We start from the raw sequence: 17,170 nt of genomic DNA, 5'->3' as shown, positions 1-17,170 counted from the left end.
GACCTTTAAGTCAGGGTGTGACCTGCTGGACAGGGAGCTGGTGCTAGAGGTGGGAAGCCAGGAGGGAGGGTAGCAGTGGGGCCTGGCTGGTCAGTACAGGGAACAGTGATGGGCCCCGGTCCCTGACAGTAGAGAGGCAAGTGAGAGAGCAGGATGCGAGCCCCACCGTCCCAATCAGGGACACCCCCTCCCCCCCACACAGGGGACCTCAGCATCTCCTCTCACCATTTCTCACTTACTGGCTCAGGCTGCTCTTTCTTACCCAGATGGCGGCAGCTCCGGGCAACAGAAAGAGCCCCAGCCCTGCTCTCTGGCCCTGGCTCTGCCGCCGACCTGCTGTGTGACCTTGAACAAGTCACTACCCCCTCCGAGTGTCTGTTTTCCCCTCTGTGACATGAAGGACTGGGAGACTGCCCTTCTAGCTCAGCCATTTAGCCTGACAGATGTGCCTCCATCCTCCTGGGCTGACGTTTTCTTCTGTACTGAGCTGGCATTTCGTTGGCCCCGGCAGAGGAGAGGGTACCCACAGCCACATCCGCTTTGTTGAGGCTGGCAGGGTCAGGCTGTGAGCGTACCTGCATTGTCTGGGGTCCTGCATGTTTTGTGGGAAGGGATGCGAGAAGGGCAGAGGCTCCCCAACCAGGGGGACCTGGGCTGGCCTCTCGGTGCTGCCTGGGGCCTGCATCTGCAGGTTTGGTGTGTCAAGGTGTGGTCGTTCCCAGAGAACTGGTTTCTTGGGAAGAGGACAGCTGACTGGAGCTGGAGCTGGCCTGTTCTTTCTCAGCATCTGCACCCGGGAGAGCCTGGCTGTGGCCCTGGGGCAAACACAAGGCCTTCCTCCAACCCTTCCATCAGAAATGGAAGACGAACATGGTGTTGGTTTAGGGAGAAAAAACTGCTGTCCCCTTATCCCAATCTGCAAGGTGACATCTGAGGTCCGAGCTACAGAAGTCCATTCCTGGCATGATCTGTGGCCTTTGGCTCAGGCTCCTGGGGCCTCCATGAGTCTGAGACCCCTGGGCTCACCCAGACTTCGTACCCCTCTCCTTTTCCTGCTAGGTCGACACTACCCCTAAAGCAAGAAGAATATGAGGTGAGTGTCAGGTGCTGGGCTGCGGGAAGGTGAAGGGCAGGGGCGTCCAGGAGGTGGGGCGTGTAGAGGCCAGGTGCCAGGCCTCGGGCTGCATGAAGACCCTTGAGCCCCCTCTGCACCCTCTCCCTGGCAGGCCTTTCTGCTCAAGCTGGTGCAGAACCTGTTTGCTGAGGGCAATGACCTGTTCCGGGAGAAGGACTATAAGCAGGCCCTGGTGCAGTACATGGAGGGGCTGAACGTGGCCGACTACGCCGCCTCCGACCAGGTGGCCCTGCCCCAGGAGCTGCTGTGCAAACTGCATGTCAACAGGGCCGCCTGCTACTTCACCATGGTGAGCCTGACGCCCTCCCTTCCTCTCCTCTACCCCCCGGGCCCTGACCACCATGACCCCCAGGCCGAGGCAGGCTGGTCCCCCAGCGAGCTGCTGCAGGGCCGGCTCCTCCACCTCCTGTGCGAGTCTCACCGTCTACTCCGTGGCCCTCAAGCCCATGCCCCTGGAGAGCCTTCAAAGTACTAACACATGATACACAAAACGGTTTGTGATGATACTAAGCCCTGCCCCAGAGGAGTTAAGTTAGACTGTCAGGGTGGCCTGGGCATTGGCGGGAGTCTGTGGGCAGTCAGGGCTCAGAACCGCCAGCCTCAACCCCAGGCCTCTCCTGTTCCTCCCTCCTGGGCTCCCTCCCTCCCTCCTGTCTCCCCTGCCCCCTTGAAGCTCTGGCCTCTTGCTCCTGGACTCAGTCACTTGCCGGATCCTTTGGGAGGCTCTGCTGTGAGCTCCGTAGAGGACCCGGTAACACCTGTGCAGTGCAGGGTGGACTCTTCTGGATCAGCGCGTCTACCAGGTGCCTGGTCACACCCTTTTCTGTACCCTGAGCTGCCCACACGGTTTCCCTTCCTCTCAGAGGTGCCTTTATTACTCTCGGTCCATGGCGCTCTGAGCCGAAGGCAGATGTGGAAGTAGATGTGTCTGAAACACCACGCTCATCACTGTACAGTTTGAAGGCCCGGCGGCCCCAGTAGCCTGTCAGCGCCCGTGGGCAGCCCCTTCAGCTGGACTTGTGGATGCCCTTGACCAGAGTAGGAACGCCAGAGCGGTTTCCTGGAGCTCTGGAACCCCCCTCCCTGACCCCGGTTCTCCAGCATCCTCCATCTCTGCAGGGAAAGGGGCAGGAGGCCTGGAGGGGGAGGGGGTAACAGGTGCCGCTCGCTGAGCCTCCCGCTCCTCTCCGCAGGGCCTGTATGAGAAGGCGCTGGAGGACAGCGAGAAAGCGCTGGGCCTGGATGGCGAGAACATCCGGGCACTGTTCCGCAAGGCACGGGCCCTCAGTGAGCTGGGGCGCCACAAGGAGGCGTACGAGTGCAGCAGCCGGTGCTCCCTCGCACGGCCCCACGTGAGTGCCCTGCGTCCCCGCGCCCTGCGTCCCGGTGCTTCGAAGCCAGCTTCCTCCCCGGGACATGGACTCGCACATACTGATACGGACCCTGAGCTCTGGCTATGTTTCAGGCACTGCTGAAAACACACTGTGTGTGTTAACTCACTTAATCCTTGCGTCAGCCCTGTGAGGAAAATACTGTTACTGTCCCCATATTAAAGATGAGGAGAGAGGCATAGAGAGATAGGAACTTACCCAACATCACAGCTGGGGGTGGCAGAGCTCACCCTTGAACCCAGGCAGTCTGATTCTAGACTTGGCATCTTAACCTCTGTCCTAGGACGGTACAGGGTTGCAGTGGGACTAAAAGGGGTACCACATGTGCCAGGATCCTGATGTCCAGCCTGTCCCTAGGTGGAGGAGAGCCGGGGAATTGACCAGTAGTGAGCCTCGTTCGCCCTGGCCCACCCACGACCTGTGCCCCACCTCCCTAGCTGATGAGCTCCTGGAGCCCCAGGCCAGAGTCTTTACTAAGTATTTACTAAGCACCCACGAAATGCCCAGATCTGTGCCCTTCAGGGACCCAACAATCCACTGGGAGACATGGAAACAGCCCTGGGGTCTAGGCCTGGCTCCACCACTGACCCCCAGCATGACCTTGGACAAAACACTTCCCCTCTCTGCACATCAGCTCCATGTCTAGAACGCACCCCTCCTACTTTATCCCTGAAATAATGAGTATAAAAGGGCTCAGAAAAGGCTCGGTTCTTCCCAGGAGTGATCAGGATCTTGGAGGGCTCCCTCCCTGGAGGAAGGTGGGCTTGAGTGGGGCCAGAAGATACAGGAAGGATCTGCGTGGTCAGAACAGAGGGGAGGCCATGTGCATAGTGGTCCAGGATGTTGGTGTCAGAGAGCTGGGTTTGGATTCTAATCTTGAAGCAGCCATCTACTAGCCATGTGACCTTGGGCACACATTGCTTAGTCTCTCTGAGCCTTGGTTTGTACCCCTGTCAAACAGGGGTGATAATATGCCATGCATCATTGGGCTATGAGAATGGAATCCGAAAATCATACAAGGCAGTTGGCACAATGGCCAGGCACAATAAGTTCAGAAAACATTCACTGTTACTATGCTTTTTGTTTATTATTCATGCTACTCCAATTCAGGTTAAAGATTTTATTTATCTGTTTGTCAGAGAGAGAGAGAGAGAGAGCATGTGCGCACAAGCAGGGGCAGCGGCAGGCAGAGGGAGAAGCAGACTTCCCGCTGAGCAAGGAGCCCGGTGCAGGATTCGATCCCAGCACCCTGGGATCATGACCTGAACTAAAGGCAGACTCTTAACCAACTGAGCCACCCAGGCATCCCTCTAATTCAGTTTAGTTCATAAATGAGATCCTCTCCCATGATAACAGTCCCTGAGCTGTACAGCATTTTCTAGTGTCTGTAGTGGGTCACATCCAAGTCTCATGTCTGCTGTTCATGGGCAGGCAGGTTGGCGTTTACCCCACTGTATGGGTGAGGACGCCGGGGCCCAGCGAGGCTGCTAGCTTGCCTAAAAAAGGTCTCAGATGAGGACTTCTGACTCTCAGTTGGGGGACTCCCCCGTTTTTCAGTCTTTGTTGGCAAATTCTGGCTGAGCCCTGCTCTGCACTGGGTGCTGGGGACCAGAGATGACTAAGGCTCTGGCCCCGGGTTCCAGGAGCTCATCAGCTAGGGAGGTGGACAGAGGCACAGGTTGTTAACAGCATCCTCATTGCCCCTTAGGTGCCTGGACTATAGGCACCGTTTCTTTGTTTATTGGTGGGTGTCCCTCACTGGACTGGAGCCTCCATGAGGCCCAGGCCCTGTCTTCCCTGTGACGGTGGTGTCCCTGGCTCCTAGCCCTTGCCTGGCACGTAATGTGCATACAGTGATACAGCCTTGGAGGGAGGAAGGAATGTTGGGTGCTGGTACTGAGCACTAACCGTGGGCCAGCCATGTTCCAGACTTCCCACATTCTTACTCCTATGGGCCTGGGCACCACCCACATGTCCTCTCTTGCAAAGAGTTCCAAGACGCTGCGTGGTGAAAGAAGCCAGTTGTAGAACAATAGGTACGATGTGATCTGACTTATGTAAAAAAAAGGAGAAGATCCTCACAAAGCAAAACCGAGCATCCTTTGTAGGTCTATGGGAACATATGTAAATTCCTAGAAAAGATCAGTAAGGAAGCAGATCAGAACGCAAGGCCTGCTCCCCCCGGGGAGGAGCCTAGGGTGAGGGTGGGGAGGGGGGTGATCCAGGGGAGTGCTTGCTCTCTCTGCAACATTTTAGCTCTCTACAGTGACACTACGACTTGCTGAGTTCTAGAAATAAAAAGATCATCTTAACTAAATTCCAAAATAAAAATTGTTCCTTTCCCCTCCCCACAGTAAAAGGACAAAGAGAAGAATGAGTTCTGGTTCAGCCCCACCATGCACAAGCTGTGTGACCTGGGCAGCAGCGACCCCTCCTGGGGCCTCACTCCCCAGTAACTTGGGGTAGCAGTGGACATCCCCCCCCACACACACACACATATACCCTGCACAACCCCCCAGAAAGGCTGCTCAGGGTCTCCGGAGCAGAGCCCTGGGAGCTAGGGCAAACTAACACCCTCCCCCCGCCCCGTGTCTTGCCTTTCCAGGATGAAAGCGTAACTCAGCTTGGTCAGGAGCTGGCTCAGAAGCTTGGGCTTCGAGTTCGGAAAGCATATAAGAGGCCCCAGGTCGGTGGGCTCTGGGCGCTGAGGGGGCGGGGGTGGAGATGGGGAGGTCTGATGGGGGACCAGGCACCCTCAGGCAGAAGTGGGGGGGGGTGGCCAGGGCCGGGTCAGGACAGAGGGGAATGATAACAGGTGATCTTCTCTCTCTGTTGGCTGGAAGCCCTGGACTGACTTCCAGAACCTTTTGGAAAAGGAAAGAACAGCCAAAGCTTTCAGTTCACCTTAGACGCCAGCTGCTGAAGCCTGTTCCCTCCCGTGCTCTGGCCGACTTCAGCGCCCCAGAGGTGGCCTGAGTTGACACTGGTGTCCTTCGGCCTTATGTTCTCAAACAACCTCTGTAGGCGCGTGTTGGAGACCTTGGCATCTTTCAGAGCCACTTTTATTCATTTGGCACCTCTTTTGTGTCAGAAAGCTGCATGGGAGAGAGGGTGTGGCCCCAGAGTCAGCGACCTTGCACAGCTTCGGTCTCCCTCCCCTGGGGTCTCTACATCTGGGACATCGGGATAATTATGCCCACCTCGGGGTTCGCGGGAGGATCGAAATGAAGGAATGTTTGGTGTGAAACCTGGCACAGTGCCTGGCACACAGTAGGAGCATGTATGTGGAAGTCCTCTGCTTGGGTCCCAGTTACAGGAAGAAAATGCCCGAATCTGACCCAGAGACAGGGCAGGTAACTTCGGGCAGGCCAGGGGCAGGGAGCCTTAGCGTACTACAGACCCCAACTGCTTGTGTCGGGGCCCCTCTGCTGCCCTGGCTGATGGGACCCGGAGCGTCTTTCCAGAATCCTCATCTCCTCCCACTTCTCTAATCTCTGCAGGAATTGGAAACATTTTCTCTGCTCAGTAATGGCACTGCGGCTGGCGGGGCAGATCAGGTAGGATGGGGCCTGGACTCCAAGCACCCTTTCTGCCTCCAGTACCAACCTGTCGTGAGAGCTTTGGATTCACTCTGTGGGGCACAACGACCCCAGCAGTGGGTCCAGGGCCATAAGACTGAGGGTTGGGCTCAATCTGTCCTAGTCTGCACCCCTGTGAGCCAGGCACCTGCCCTGGGAAGAGGGGTGACTGACACCCTGGGCCTGGGCCAGACTCAAGGATAGCTCTGGGACGCACAGCACCTCCACCTCTTAAGAGGGACCTCCTGTGACCACAGGGGCAAAGTGTGGGGACAGGCTGTGGCCGCTGTTGACGGGCAGGTGGCCTAGTCCTGATGACCTTTCTGCTTCCTCACCCCTACCCTTCCTGCTGTTATTGCTTTCCTCCCCAATGGCCTTTCTGCATCTAGGCCCCCAGGGCTCTAAGGTCCTCCCTCCAACCTACTGTACTTTCTCTGCTTTTCCATTTTCAAGACCCAGCTAAAGCACACACCCCTACCAAGGCCCTTCCTGGGACCCCTGCCCAAGTGACTGCTGGGGAGAGGCGCAGAAGTGGGGGCTCCCATAGAGAGGAGCCCAGTCTGTCTCTGTGCAGGCTGTTCTTGAGCAGAACCTTCACCTCTGAGCCTCAGATTTCGAACCTGTGAAATGAGGGTGTTCTGTCCATCAGCCAGAACAAGGGAACATGCCCTGAGAAGTGTGGCGCCCGCGGGAGCCGTGAGGAGCAGTAACTGCTGATAGTTCAGCATTATCCTAGGTTTTGCATGTCCCCACTCCCAGGGCCAAGACCCTTGTACAACCCTGGCTCATCTTGGGGGTGGTGGCAGGACCCAGCGCACACACTGGACTCCCCCACTGCTCACCACACATGCTCAGCTGGACTTTGAGGCTTTTTGGAAGACAGGGGACAGGTTCTAGGAGCACTGATGAAGGCTGGGGTCCTTTCTCCTTGTACATAAGGGGAGACTGAGGCACAGAGCAAGGAGGGGACTTGGCCCACATCACAGAGCAAGGCGGCGGCAGGCCTGGCTGCCTTCCAAGTGTACGAGGCTTTTATTCATTCATTCAGCAAACTCCCAGGGAACCCCTTCTTGGCCTTGGGCTGGGTCAGGCAGGCACGGCCTTGTCCTTGGGGACTTCCGGGTGCCACGGGAGGCAGGTGTGGATCTCCTCATGGATTGTAACCAGAAATTTGGGGGCCTGGCACATATTACATGCTCAAAACTAAACAAACACATTTTGCTATAACAAAGTGCCATGGACTGGGCAGCTTGTAAACAACAAATTCATTTCTGGCAGTTCTGGAGACTGGGAAGTCTAAGATCAAGGTGCTGGCAAGTTTGGTATCTGGTGAGGACCTGCTTCCTGGCTCACAGATGGCACCTTCACATGGCGGAAGGGCTGAGGGAGCTCTCTGGTGTCTCTTTTATAAGGGCTTCACCCTCATGACCTAATCACCTCCCAAAGGCCACACCTCCTAATACTATCTCCTTGGGGGGTTGGATTTCAACATGAATTTGACATATGTTGAAGATTTGGCAAATATTCAGACTGTAGCAGTGAATGAATGACTGAAGAATTGCAGATAATTCCACAATGCCTCAAGGGAGGTACTACTTACCCCTATTACAAAGAAGAAACCAAGGCCCAAGAAGTTAGATGACTTGCCTGAGTTCACTGAGCCTGGGGCTTGGAACGTGGTAAACAACACATTCGTGGTTCCTGCCCTCAAAGGGTTCACAGTCCAGGGCAAATGGATACCAACCTGATAATTTCTGGTTACAAACCATCATGAGAGCAGTAAAGGCAAAGTATGGGGAGCCACAGGGCCACTGAAATAGGGAGGCCTGATTTAGATTGGTCATCAGTGACTTCAAATGAGACCTGAATGTTGAGGAGTAGGGGGACGGGGTGCTGGTAAAACTGCATTTCAGACAGGGGATCGTATGTGCAAAGGCCCTGAGGCTAGGAGGAGCTCAGAGAATGGGAGGAACCAGGTGGAGGGGAGGCAGGGCCCTAGTGGGGCTGGAACGGTAGATAGAAGCCAGACCACCTCGCCCCTGGGGAGGAGCTGAGTCTTTATCATAGGAGTGTTGGGAAGGCATTGAAAGGGAAGAGTATTGATTCTGTTGATTAATTCAGAAGGGATTTATTGAGGGCTCCTATGTACCCAGCATAGAGTTGATTGAGGCACTGGATGTACAGCAGAGGGACAAACAGCCAAGGAGCCCCATCCTCGTGGAACTTGCAGTGTAACTGGAAGAGACAACAAACGTGATCAGTGCTGTGGAGACGGGGGCTGGGGAATGCTGGGGCAGTGGGGGGGGGGGGCGGTTGCAGTTTTAAACAGTGAGCAGAGAAGACCTCAATGAGAAGGAGACGCTGGAGCAAAGACCTGAAGATGAGGGATATGCCTTGAGGAGGTCTAGGGGAGCAGGCAGAGGGAATGGCCAGTGCAAAGGCCCTGAGGCAGGGGTGTGCCCAGTATGTGGGGAGAACAGCCAGGAGGCGGGGGCAGCTAGAGGCCAGGGTGCAGGGCTCCTCTTTCTTCTTGCCATAGGTGATAGGGAGGCAGGGAGTTACTCAGGCAGATCTTAGAGTTCTTGGTTATCAAGGGCTCTTGCCTCAGTCCTGGAGCTGAAGAAACTGGGGTTCCCTTCCGTTTTCTGCTGATAGTGGTATGACTGCGCCTCATAAGACTATGCAGGGGTGACCCTGGCTGAGTATGTGATGGGATGTCCCTGTTCCTTCCTTCCCTTCCCACAGTGACTGCCCTGGTTAAAGCCACATCCCACTTGGGCTAGCCTCCCCTTCCTGTACCCCAAGGTGAGCTCTGACAGTCAGACCTCTAGGTCTCTCCCCAGCATAGAGACCCTCAGCGGTTATTAATTAAAGTGTCTGTTTAAAATTAATCAACTCCGGATGCTCTTGCCTGGCATTTAGGCTCCCCGACAGTCTAGTTCCGACGCCCCTCCCCGTCCGCACCTCCTACTCATGCCCTGGACTGTGTGCGTGCATTTCTGCCGGGCTCTGCGACAAGCTCCTCCGAGAGCAGGACTGTGGGTTCCTCTGTCCTGTGCCTCCACGTGGCACCCTTTGGAGTCAGATAGGTCAGGTCTCTGCTCACTGGTGCCGTGACCTAGAGGAAATGGTCTGTCTCTGAGCTTTGGGTCCCCCTCTGTAAAACCAATGATTGGGCTCAGTCCCCAGGGTGCTTGTGTGGATGACATGAAGGCAGCCTGGGAAGCCAGCAGCCTGGCACCCCGGGCAGGGTTGGGGCCCCTCCCCGTCCCGTTCCAGCCCAGCCCACAAGTCTTTCCTCAGGGTCAGGGATGGGGGAGCCTCCAGGCTCCTCCCAGGCCAGTGCCTGAGTGTACAAGGAATCCGCCGCTCCTCGCAGCAGGCAGGGCCGCAGCAGCTGTGGCTGGGATGCCCGGCTCCACAAGGGCCACCCCTCGGTGTCCACTGAGTCTGCCGCCAGGGGACCACAGATGGTGCCACACACGGCACTGGGCACCCTGGCCGCGGCCAAACCATTCACCCACCCCTGCAACCGTGCTGGGGCCCCCACCACGTGCATAGGGCCAGGGCTGGTCATGGGGCTGGGGATCCGTGAGGAGCCCAAGCAGAGTGGGCTCCACAGTGGAGATCAGATCAGATCCTGCTTCGGGGTCCAGCATGGTGCTGCACACCTGCACACACACACACACACACACACACTCACACACACACGCACGCACACACACACAGTGGCCTAAGGATACACGGAGTGGGCCGGGGGGAGCGTGCCAGCCAGATCCCCTGCCCTGGAAGTTTTACACAGACATCGCGTGTGAGCCTGGCCGCAGGCACCCCTGCGGGACTCTCCAGCACCTGAGTCCCCATCATTCAGCCAACCGGTCATTCCACGTGTGTGCCTGGTCGTGGAGACTCCTGAGCTGTACCCACAGGGAGCTTCGTGGGACCCAGAGATGAGACGGGCAGGCATGGTGTCCGTGCCAGGGCTTGGCAGTGTGAGGGGCAAGACAGGAGGAAGGCTGTGAGTTCAAGGAACAGATAGAACCTGAGGTGGCCTTGTTTGGAGAGGACTTCACAGGGCCCGCGTGGCAGGATTCGGGCGGGTGGAGAGGAGGGAGCAGAGCTCAAAGCCAGAGAAACAGCTGGAGCGCAGGCCGAGAGGCAGGAGAGGGAAAGGCGTACCCTAGACCCCGAGACTAGTTCTCCCCATGGGGTTTGGAAGAGCCTGGGCTCTGGAGCCGGGCGTGTGTTCTGGGACGGGTCTTGAGTGCACCCTTATCTGAGGTGGCCCCGCCACCTCTCGGGGAGCCGCTGGTCCCTGCCACGTTGTGGTGGCTGTAGGGAGACAGTGGGTCCTCTAGGAAAGCCACCGGCATGAGGCCCATCAGAGGGGGTGCTCCATCAACCTTGTTGCTATGTGCGTGTCCCTAGCAGGGAAGGGCAGGGACGGACGAGCCTAGCAAGATGGGCTGGAGCTGGGTGGCGGGCAGGGGACCTGTGAGCCATGGACACACTGGGCAGGGAGACGCACAGCTGTCCCTGGCGTTGTTCATCTGGTACCTCTTCTCCCGCCTCACATGGTTTATGTGCTCACCGAGAGAGCCGCAGTTCTGACCCAGCACGGCAGCCTTGGTTTGTGCAGCCAAACAGCCCCGAGACACTGAACTGCCCATCTTTGCCATGCCAGGCCTGAGAAGGGGTTCTGTGCAGGTGGGGTAGGGAGTGCAGAGGCCTGGGGCTGGGGTTGGGGCTGACTCCGGAGTCCCGAGTCAGACAGCCCCTCTCTGGCCCAGGAGTGGCAGCCTCCCTGGACCCCTGGACCGACATCTCCTCTCTGCAGTGGTGGGGGTGGGTGGGGGGACAACACCTTGCAGGGCACCTGGACCAAGGGCCGAACGTGATTGGCCACGAAGTGCTGGCCCGGGTGGCAAGAGGCAGGGCCCCAGGATCCCCCTGCGATCCACGGGATGGGAGGGCTAGGAGGGAGGCTCTGGTCCTCCTGCCGCCCTCGGCGGGCGCACAGAGGAAATGGGCTCACCTGGGGCCCTGCCAGGGAAGGAGGACTTCAGCTGGACCATGCAGGACTCAGAGAAGGGGAGGATGTGCCAGGATGGAGGAATGAGTCAGGCCCCAGCCAGAGGGGGACACGAGGTGGGGGAGAGGTGGCAGGCGAGTCTGTGGGGCCAGAATGTGGAGGCTAGTGACAAAAGTGCCCAGTCCATCCAGGTCAACCTCCTAACAGACACAGAAAGCACTTTCTAAGTTCTACGCAAATGTCGAGTGATTTCAAACCTGAAACAGTCCTAGAATGCGGGTGACCGTACCATCCTTACTCTACAGGTAAGGGAGTGGGCCCAGGGAGGATGAGCTCCGGCCCAGCTTTCCCTCCAACAACAGGTCCACCTGCAGCAGTGGGATCCCACCTGGGTTCATGCAGCCTGGGGCTGTAATGGGGGGGGGCGGATAGGGACACTAGTGATTTGGGAAATGGCACTTTTGTCTTTGAGCTGCGAGCTATCCTCCCCAGGGTATGGACCCTATCCTATGATGGATAAGGAAACTGAGGCTCAGAGGTTCTGTCTCTTTCCTCCCAGGGTACCCCTCCAGCAAGAGGCAGATGGGAGATTTATCTGACCCCACTCCCCCTGCCTCCTGGCCCCTCCCCGTCCAGCCCTGTGCTTAATTCCATGGACAATAGTTCTGGGGGTGGGACGGGCACCATGGCCTTCCTGGCCCATGTCTGCCTGACCCTCTGTGTCCTTCCTCTCCACAGGGAACTTCCAATGGATTGGGGTCCATAGATGACATAGAAACAGGTAATATCCCTGATTTGAGGGCACAGTGCGGAGATGGGTCCCCAGCCCCAGCCTGAGGGCTCCCTGCCCTAGCGACTCCCTGAAGCATGAAAGAAAATATTGGGTCTAGGAAACCCCACTCCCTCTCAGGAAGGAAAGGGTGGGGGTCTGCCACACAGTAGGGTAGCGCTGACCTCGTGTCGTCCTCCGCTGCAGGCCAGCACCTCCCCCAACTTGGAGTCCCCTTCTCTTCCTCACTGGCTTCCAGGAAGAGTCACACTTACCAAGTGTCCCTTAGAGAGGGCATTGCTTCTGCCCAGGTAGGATATTCAGGCACTGAGCCACGTTCATTCGAGAGATATCGCAGGACTGAGGGACCCTCTCCTGCTCTGCAGTGGCCATCCTTCACTGTGCCTGGGCCTCCAGCCATGGAGTCAGGCCAGCGGAACAGACAGGGTTCCTGACAACGAGCTAGAGAAAGGAAGGAAGGTGTTGTATGAGGACCCTAGCTCCCCCATCACCAAGCAGGACTCCCTGTGGCTACTGATCCCACCCTCCCATCCACAGACTGCTACGTGGACCTACGAGGCTCCCCAGCCCCTCTCCCCTCAACCCCCACGATGCCCCTGTTCCCTCATGTTCTGGACCTGCTGGCCCCCCTGGACAGTAGCAGCAGGGCCCTCCCTGGCACTGAGAGCCTGGACGACTTTTCTGACGGGGATGTCTTTGGGCCAGAGCTGGACACCCTACTGGACTCACTGGTGAGACGTGTTGCCACCCTTCAGCTCCCCTGAACCCCTCCCCCACCTAGGACCCCAGCACATTCATCCTCCTGTCCCACAAGGTGTGGAGGGAAGGTTCCATCCCCGTGTCACAGTTGGAGAAACTGAGGCCCGCGGAGGGAAAGGGACCTGCTTGGGGTACAAACACGGAGCTCTAGAATGTACAGCCAGAGGGACCATAAAGATCCCTGGCTCCACGCGCGGGACGGGTGGGGGCTGAGGCACAGAGGGGTTGGCTTGCCTGGGGCCTGCAGTGCCTGCCCCTGCCCAGGCCTGGGTGGTCACGTTCTCCTCCAACCCCTCCTTCTGTTCCCCACCTCACAGTCCCTGGTCCAGGGTGGCCTGCCCGGCAGCGGTGTGCCCAGCGAGTTGCCCCAGCTGATACCCGTGTTCCCCGGTGGGACCCCACTGCTGCCACCTGTAGTGGGTGGGTCCATCCCCGTCTCCAGCCCACTGCCCCCGGCCTCCTTTGGTCTCGTCATGGACCCCTCCAAGAAGCTGGCCGCCTCTGTGCTGGATGCCCTCGACCCTCCAGGCTCGGCACTGGACTCCCTCGACCTGCTGCCGTACTCGGATACGCGGCTGGATGCCCTCGACAGCTTTGGGTCGACCCGTGGTGCCCTGGACAAGCCCAACTCCTTTGTGGGTAAGGCCTGGGTGGGCACGTTCACCCCCACCCCCTTGACAGTTTTCAAAGTACCACCGCATCTCCAGTCTCTGGGGAGTGGAGTTGGGATTCCAGCTCTATTCAGCCAAGGTCCGGGCCCTCTCTCCCCACTGTGGTCGAAGGCCACCGTCTCTGAGTTGCCGTGTCTCCTGCAGTGCTCAGCATAGCGTGGGGCTGAGGCCAGAGGGGCTGGGTGTCTTGTTCAAGATCAAACAGCAGAGCTGGGATAGTCCGGGACTCTGGACTTGCCGTGTGGTGCTCTCTGCCCAGCCTTCTGGGGCCCTGGGGTCGCCACGCTGGAAGGGTCCCAGAGGGATGATCCTGAGGCTGGGGGAAGGGGTTGCCAGGCCACAAGCTCCTTCAGCACCACTCTGAGCGGGGTGCTGGGAACCCAGAGAGGAAGCAGACCTGTCTGGGCCCTTGCAGGACCAGCTTTCAGACAGTCAGACCTAGCCCATGGCTGTCGTGGCTCAGGGGGATTCACAAGGCCGCAGGAGCACAGATGTGCCTCACTCAGCCCTGGAGCCAAAGGGAGACTTCCTGGAGGAGCCGGTGGCTGAGAAGAGGTCTTAAAGGAGAAGTCCTCTGCTGGTGGGGGAAGCAGTATGACACAGGCTTGCATGGCGGAGGGACTGGCCAATGAGCAAAGTCGTCAGCCAGAGGGGAGCATGGGTTGGGGGCCTTGAAGACCTGAAGCCAGTGTCAGAGGACCTTTGAGCCACCCTGAGAGCTTGGGCTTTCTTCCAGGGGCAGTGGGGGCGCAGCAGGTATAAGGACAGGGCACACATGCTCAGGCTGGGACATTGCCCTGTCCCTGGGCAGAGGCCTTGAGGGTAGAGTCAGGGGGTCAGCACGAGGAGTAGAGGATGTGTGGCCTGGGTGGTCTGTACGAGTTATAAATGCATACGAGAACGTCCTCAGAGGACTTCTCACCCCTTCCGAGCAGGGCAGGTGACCCCTGTATCTTCTTGCCCAGAGGAAACCAACTCACAGGACCATCGTCCCCCAAGTGGTACTCAGAAACCAGCCCCCTCGGTGAGTACTTGGCGCAGGTCCGTGACCGGGTACCCTGTGCCCTCTCGGGTGGAAGGGAAGTAGCTGTGGGCTCCAGAGTAGAGGTGGGCCTTCTGCGTGGGATGAGGTGCGGCATTCCCCAAGGAGAGGCACCCTCAGAGTGGATGGGCCAGAGATGGTCTCTCCCTAGCCCTTCCAAATGGAGCCACATGCTGGGAGGGTGAGCTGAGGACATGGCCCAGCCCCTGTCTGACAGAAGAGGACATTGAGGCTCAGAGGGGTTAAGTGACTTCTCCAGGGTCAGTAACATCCCTGTTCTTGGGACTCAGCTGGGTTCTGAGTTTAGGAGAGCCCTTGGGTGGGTGGCAGGCAGCCTGCACTCTGGCCTCAGCCTAGACACTAGCTAGGTGGCCCTGGGGAAGTAACCTAACCTCTCTGAGTCTTGCCTTTGTCCCCATCTGCTGATGCCTTGGGGGCTTGGGAGATGGAGGCTGGGAGTGGGGAGGGCATGTGCATTGGCCTCAGTTGGAGCCATTCCTGTTTCTCTGCTTTCATGTCGGGCTTTTGCTCAAGGGAAGGTTCTGGGCCAAGATCACTGTCACCCATGCACCCCCACTAGGCTCGTTCAATCCCCATGTTATACATTCTTGGATCATGTTATAAGGAATTCCCTGGCCAGGAGGGTAGGAGAAAGGGGAGGGTGCTGGGCTACAGTTCTGCTCTCGGATAGGATGGGGGGGTCATAGAGCCCCCCAGCCTCTGGTGCCCAGGCTGGCTCTGGTGACTCCAGCCATGGTCCAGTGCCCAAGATGGCCAACGTCCTCCCATTGCAGCCAGAGCCCTCCATGCCCAACACTGCCTTGCTCATCAAGAACCCCTTGGCTGCCACCCATGAGTTCAAGCAGGCCTGCCAGCTCTGCTACCCCAAAACAGGTAATGTCACACCTTCATACTCCTCTACTCCTCTGCCCAGAGATACTAGGAATCCAAGAGTGTAGCCTCCCAGGATGACAGAACCGTAGTGTATCAGTCAGAGATAAGTGTGGGAAAAAAGGAGCCCCTCCGGGTATTTTGAGCAGGTGGGAGGTGGGGAGGTGTAGAACATGGGGTTTGGGGGCTTTCAAAATTGCCAGAAAGGCTAGAGGAGCAGAAGCCAGGAGTCTCCACTGGCCTCTAGGCTGCTCCTCCAGAAGCCAAGGACCAGAGTTGGGTTGTGCTGCTCTCACACCGGGGTCAGGGGCTGCTGGACCCTCTGGCCTGTATGACAGCCGCCCACAGCCCAGAGGCTGGTGCCCGGCCATGGAGTGGAGTCCAGCTGGCTGCTGCAGGAACACATTAGCCAGAGGAAATGTAGCCCCCACACCTCGTGCCACCTTCCCCTCACAGTCCACTTCTCCCATGAGTGCATCTCCCTGGGTGAATGCAAACCTGGCCTGGAGCCCAGATGGCAAAGGAGTCTGGGAAATGTAGTTCCTAGAGTCCCAGCCCCCAGATCCAAGGGAGGCAACAGAAACAGTTCAGAATGATGCCCAATGCTGGGAGACAATTTTCAGCACACCTGGAATCTCAGAATTCTAGTCTAAGACTCCTTGGCCAGAATCCCTGAAGAGTTAGTGTGATATTGCCTTGGGATGCTGGGGTTAAAAATCCTAGCAGTCTAGAATTCTCCATCTCAGGGCTATTAGAGTTGACAGGACCTTAGAGGTTGTCTAGTTGTCGTCCACTTCAGGGCCTCCCCTTCATTCCCCGGCCACATGCATGTCACCCGAGAGTTATCCCACCAAAGCACTCATGGACTTGCAGGGGCGGGGAGCAGGGCGCCATCTTGTTGGGTGGCTGTGCCCGTGATGAAGTTCTTCCTCACACGGACCTCAGACTGCTTCCCCAGTCCACACGCCCGCTGCCTCGTATGCCCTATGAACTGCCGTGCAGCTGGTGCTGGAACAGCAGTGTCATACGGGGTCCCCACAGGGCTATTTCCCCATCGTCAGTGGGAAGGAGGCCCTGGGTCAGACACTTGGCAGGAGCGGGGCTGGGAGGGTGAATCCAAATAGCGCCCTTCCAGGCAGGACAAGAAAGGGGCGGGCCTGCTCTCTGCCAGGAGCTATCTTCCTCATTCCTTCTAGGGAAACACTAAAATGTCTGGCTCCCTGGAGAGTCAGAGTGGTGATGGAAGGGGTAGGTAGAGGGGGCTTCCCCTCAACCCGGGCCCCCTGTCTCTAGGGAGCACTTGGCTAGGAAGGGTGTGGCAGGAGCCGGCGGGAGGCCTGGCTGATGGAGGTAGGGCCCACTGCTTGGGTGCCTAGCTGTCACCCTTCAGCCCTCCACCTGAAACCTGTCTCTGTCCACGCATCCCCACAGGGCCCAGGGCGGGCGACTACACCTACCGCGAGGGCCTTGAGCACAAGTGCAAGCGGGACATACTGCTTGGCCGGCTCCGGAGCTCTGAGGACCAGACCTGGAAGCGGATCCGGCCCCGGCCCACCAAGACCAGCTTTGTGGGCTCCTACTACCTGTGCAAAGGTGGGTGGGCTGCGGCAGGGGCGGGCAGCGTGGCCGGGGCCGAGCTCCTCTCAGCTGTGGCTCTGCTCTTTGTCACCGGTAGAAGGAGGGGGACATTCATCGAGGATGAATCCCACGTCAGAAGGAGCATCTAGCTCCCTTGACCGCTCCACAGACCCAGGGGCGGGGGGGCTGGAACATTCGGGATGTTCTATTCCAGCTGAAGCCCTTACCAAGTGTGAGGGTCGGGCGGTGCGCGGAGAGCAGTTGCTGTCGGGGCTGCAGGGTCCCGAAGGGCTGTGGGAAAGG

At 58.2% G+C, this 17,170-nt stretch overlaps 1 protein-coding gene across 4 annotated transcripts in view; it reads left to right on the top strand.

Moving 5' to 3' along the window:
- The window catches only part of ZC3H7B (zinc finger CCCH-type containing 7B), a 55,982-nt gene that overhangs the window by 24,014 nt on the left and 14,798 nt on the right, over window positions 1–17,170 (top strand). For 3 of the 4 annotated variants that reach the window (XM_026479561.4, XM_026479559.4, XM_044392291.3), the window contains exons 3-13: window positions 1,060–1,093; window positions 1,227–1,424; window positions 2,329–2,487; window positions 5,132–5,212; window positions 6,027–6,083; window positions 11,875–11,917; window positions 12,464–12,657; window positions 13,003–13,324; window positions 14,292–14,380; window positions 15,193–15,292; window positions 16,721–16,882. In XM_026479561.4, coding sequence (XP_026335346.1) covers window positions 1,060–1,093; window positions 1,227–1,424; window positions 2,329–2,487; window positions 5,132–5,212; window positions 6,027–6,083; window positions 11,875–11,917; window positions 12,464–12,657; window positions 13,003–13,324; window positions 14,292–14,380; window positions 15,193–15,292; window positions 16,721–16,882 — 1,439 coding nt within the window. The remainder of the gene's footprint in view (window positions 1–1,059; window positions 1,094–1,226; window positions 1,425–2,328; window positions 2,488–5,131; window positions 5,213–6,026; window positions 6,084–11,874; window positions 11,918–12,463; window positions 12,658–13,002; window positions 13,325–14,291; window positions 14,381–15,192; window positions 15,293–16,720; window positions 16,883–17,170) is intronic. The other variant, XM_026479560.4, reaches the window with a different exon arrangement.

Source organism: Ursus arctos, unplaced genomic scaffold (genome assembly GCF_023065955.2).
Source record: "Ursus arctos isolate Adak ecotype North America unplaced genomic scaffold, UrsArc2.0 scaffold_21, whole genome shotgun sequence".
Lineage (NCBI taxonomy): Eukaryota > Metazoa > Chordata > Mammalia > Carnivora > Ursidae > Ursus > Ursus arctos.
The sequence above is the reverse complement of the archived record's forward strand: the minus strand, read 5'-3'. Positions and strand labels throughout refer to the sequence as shown.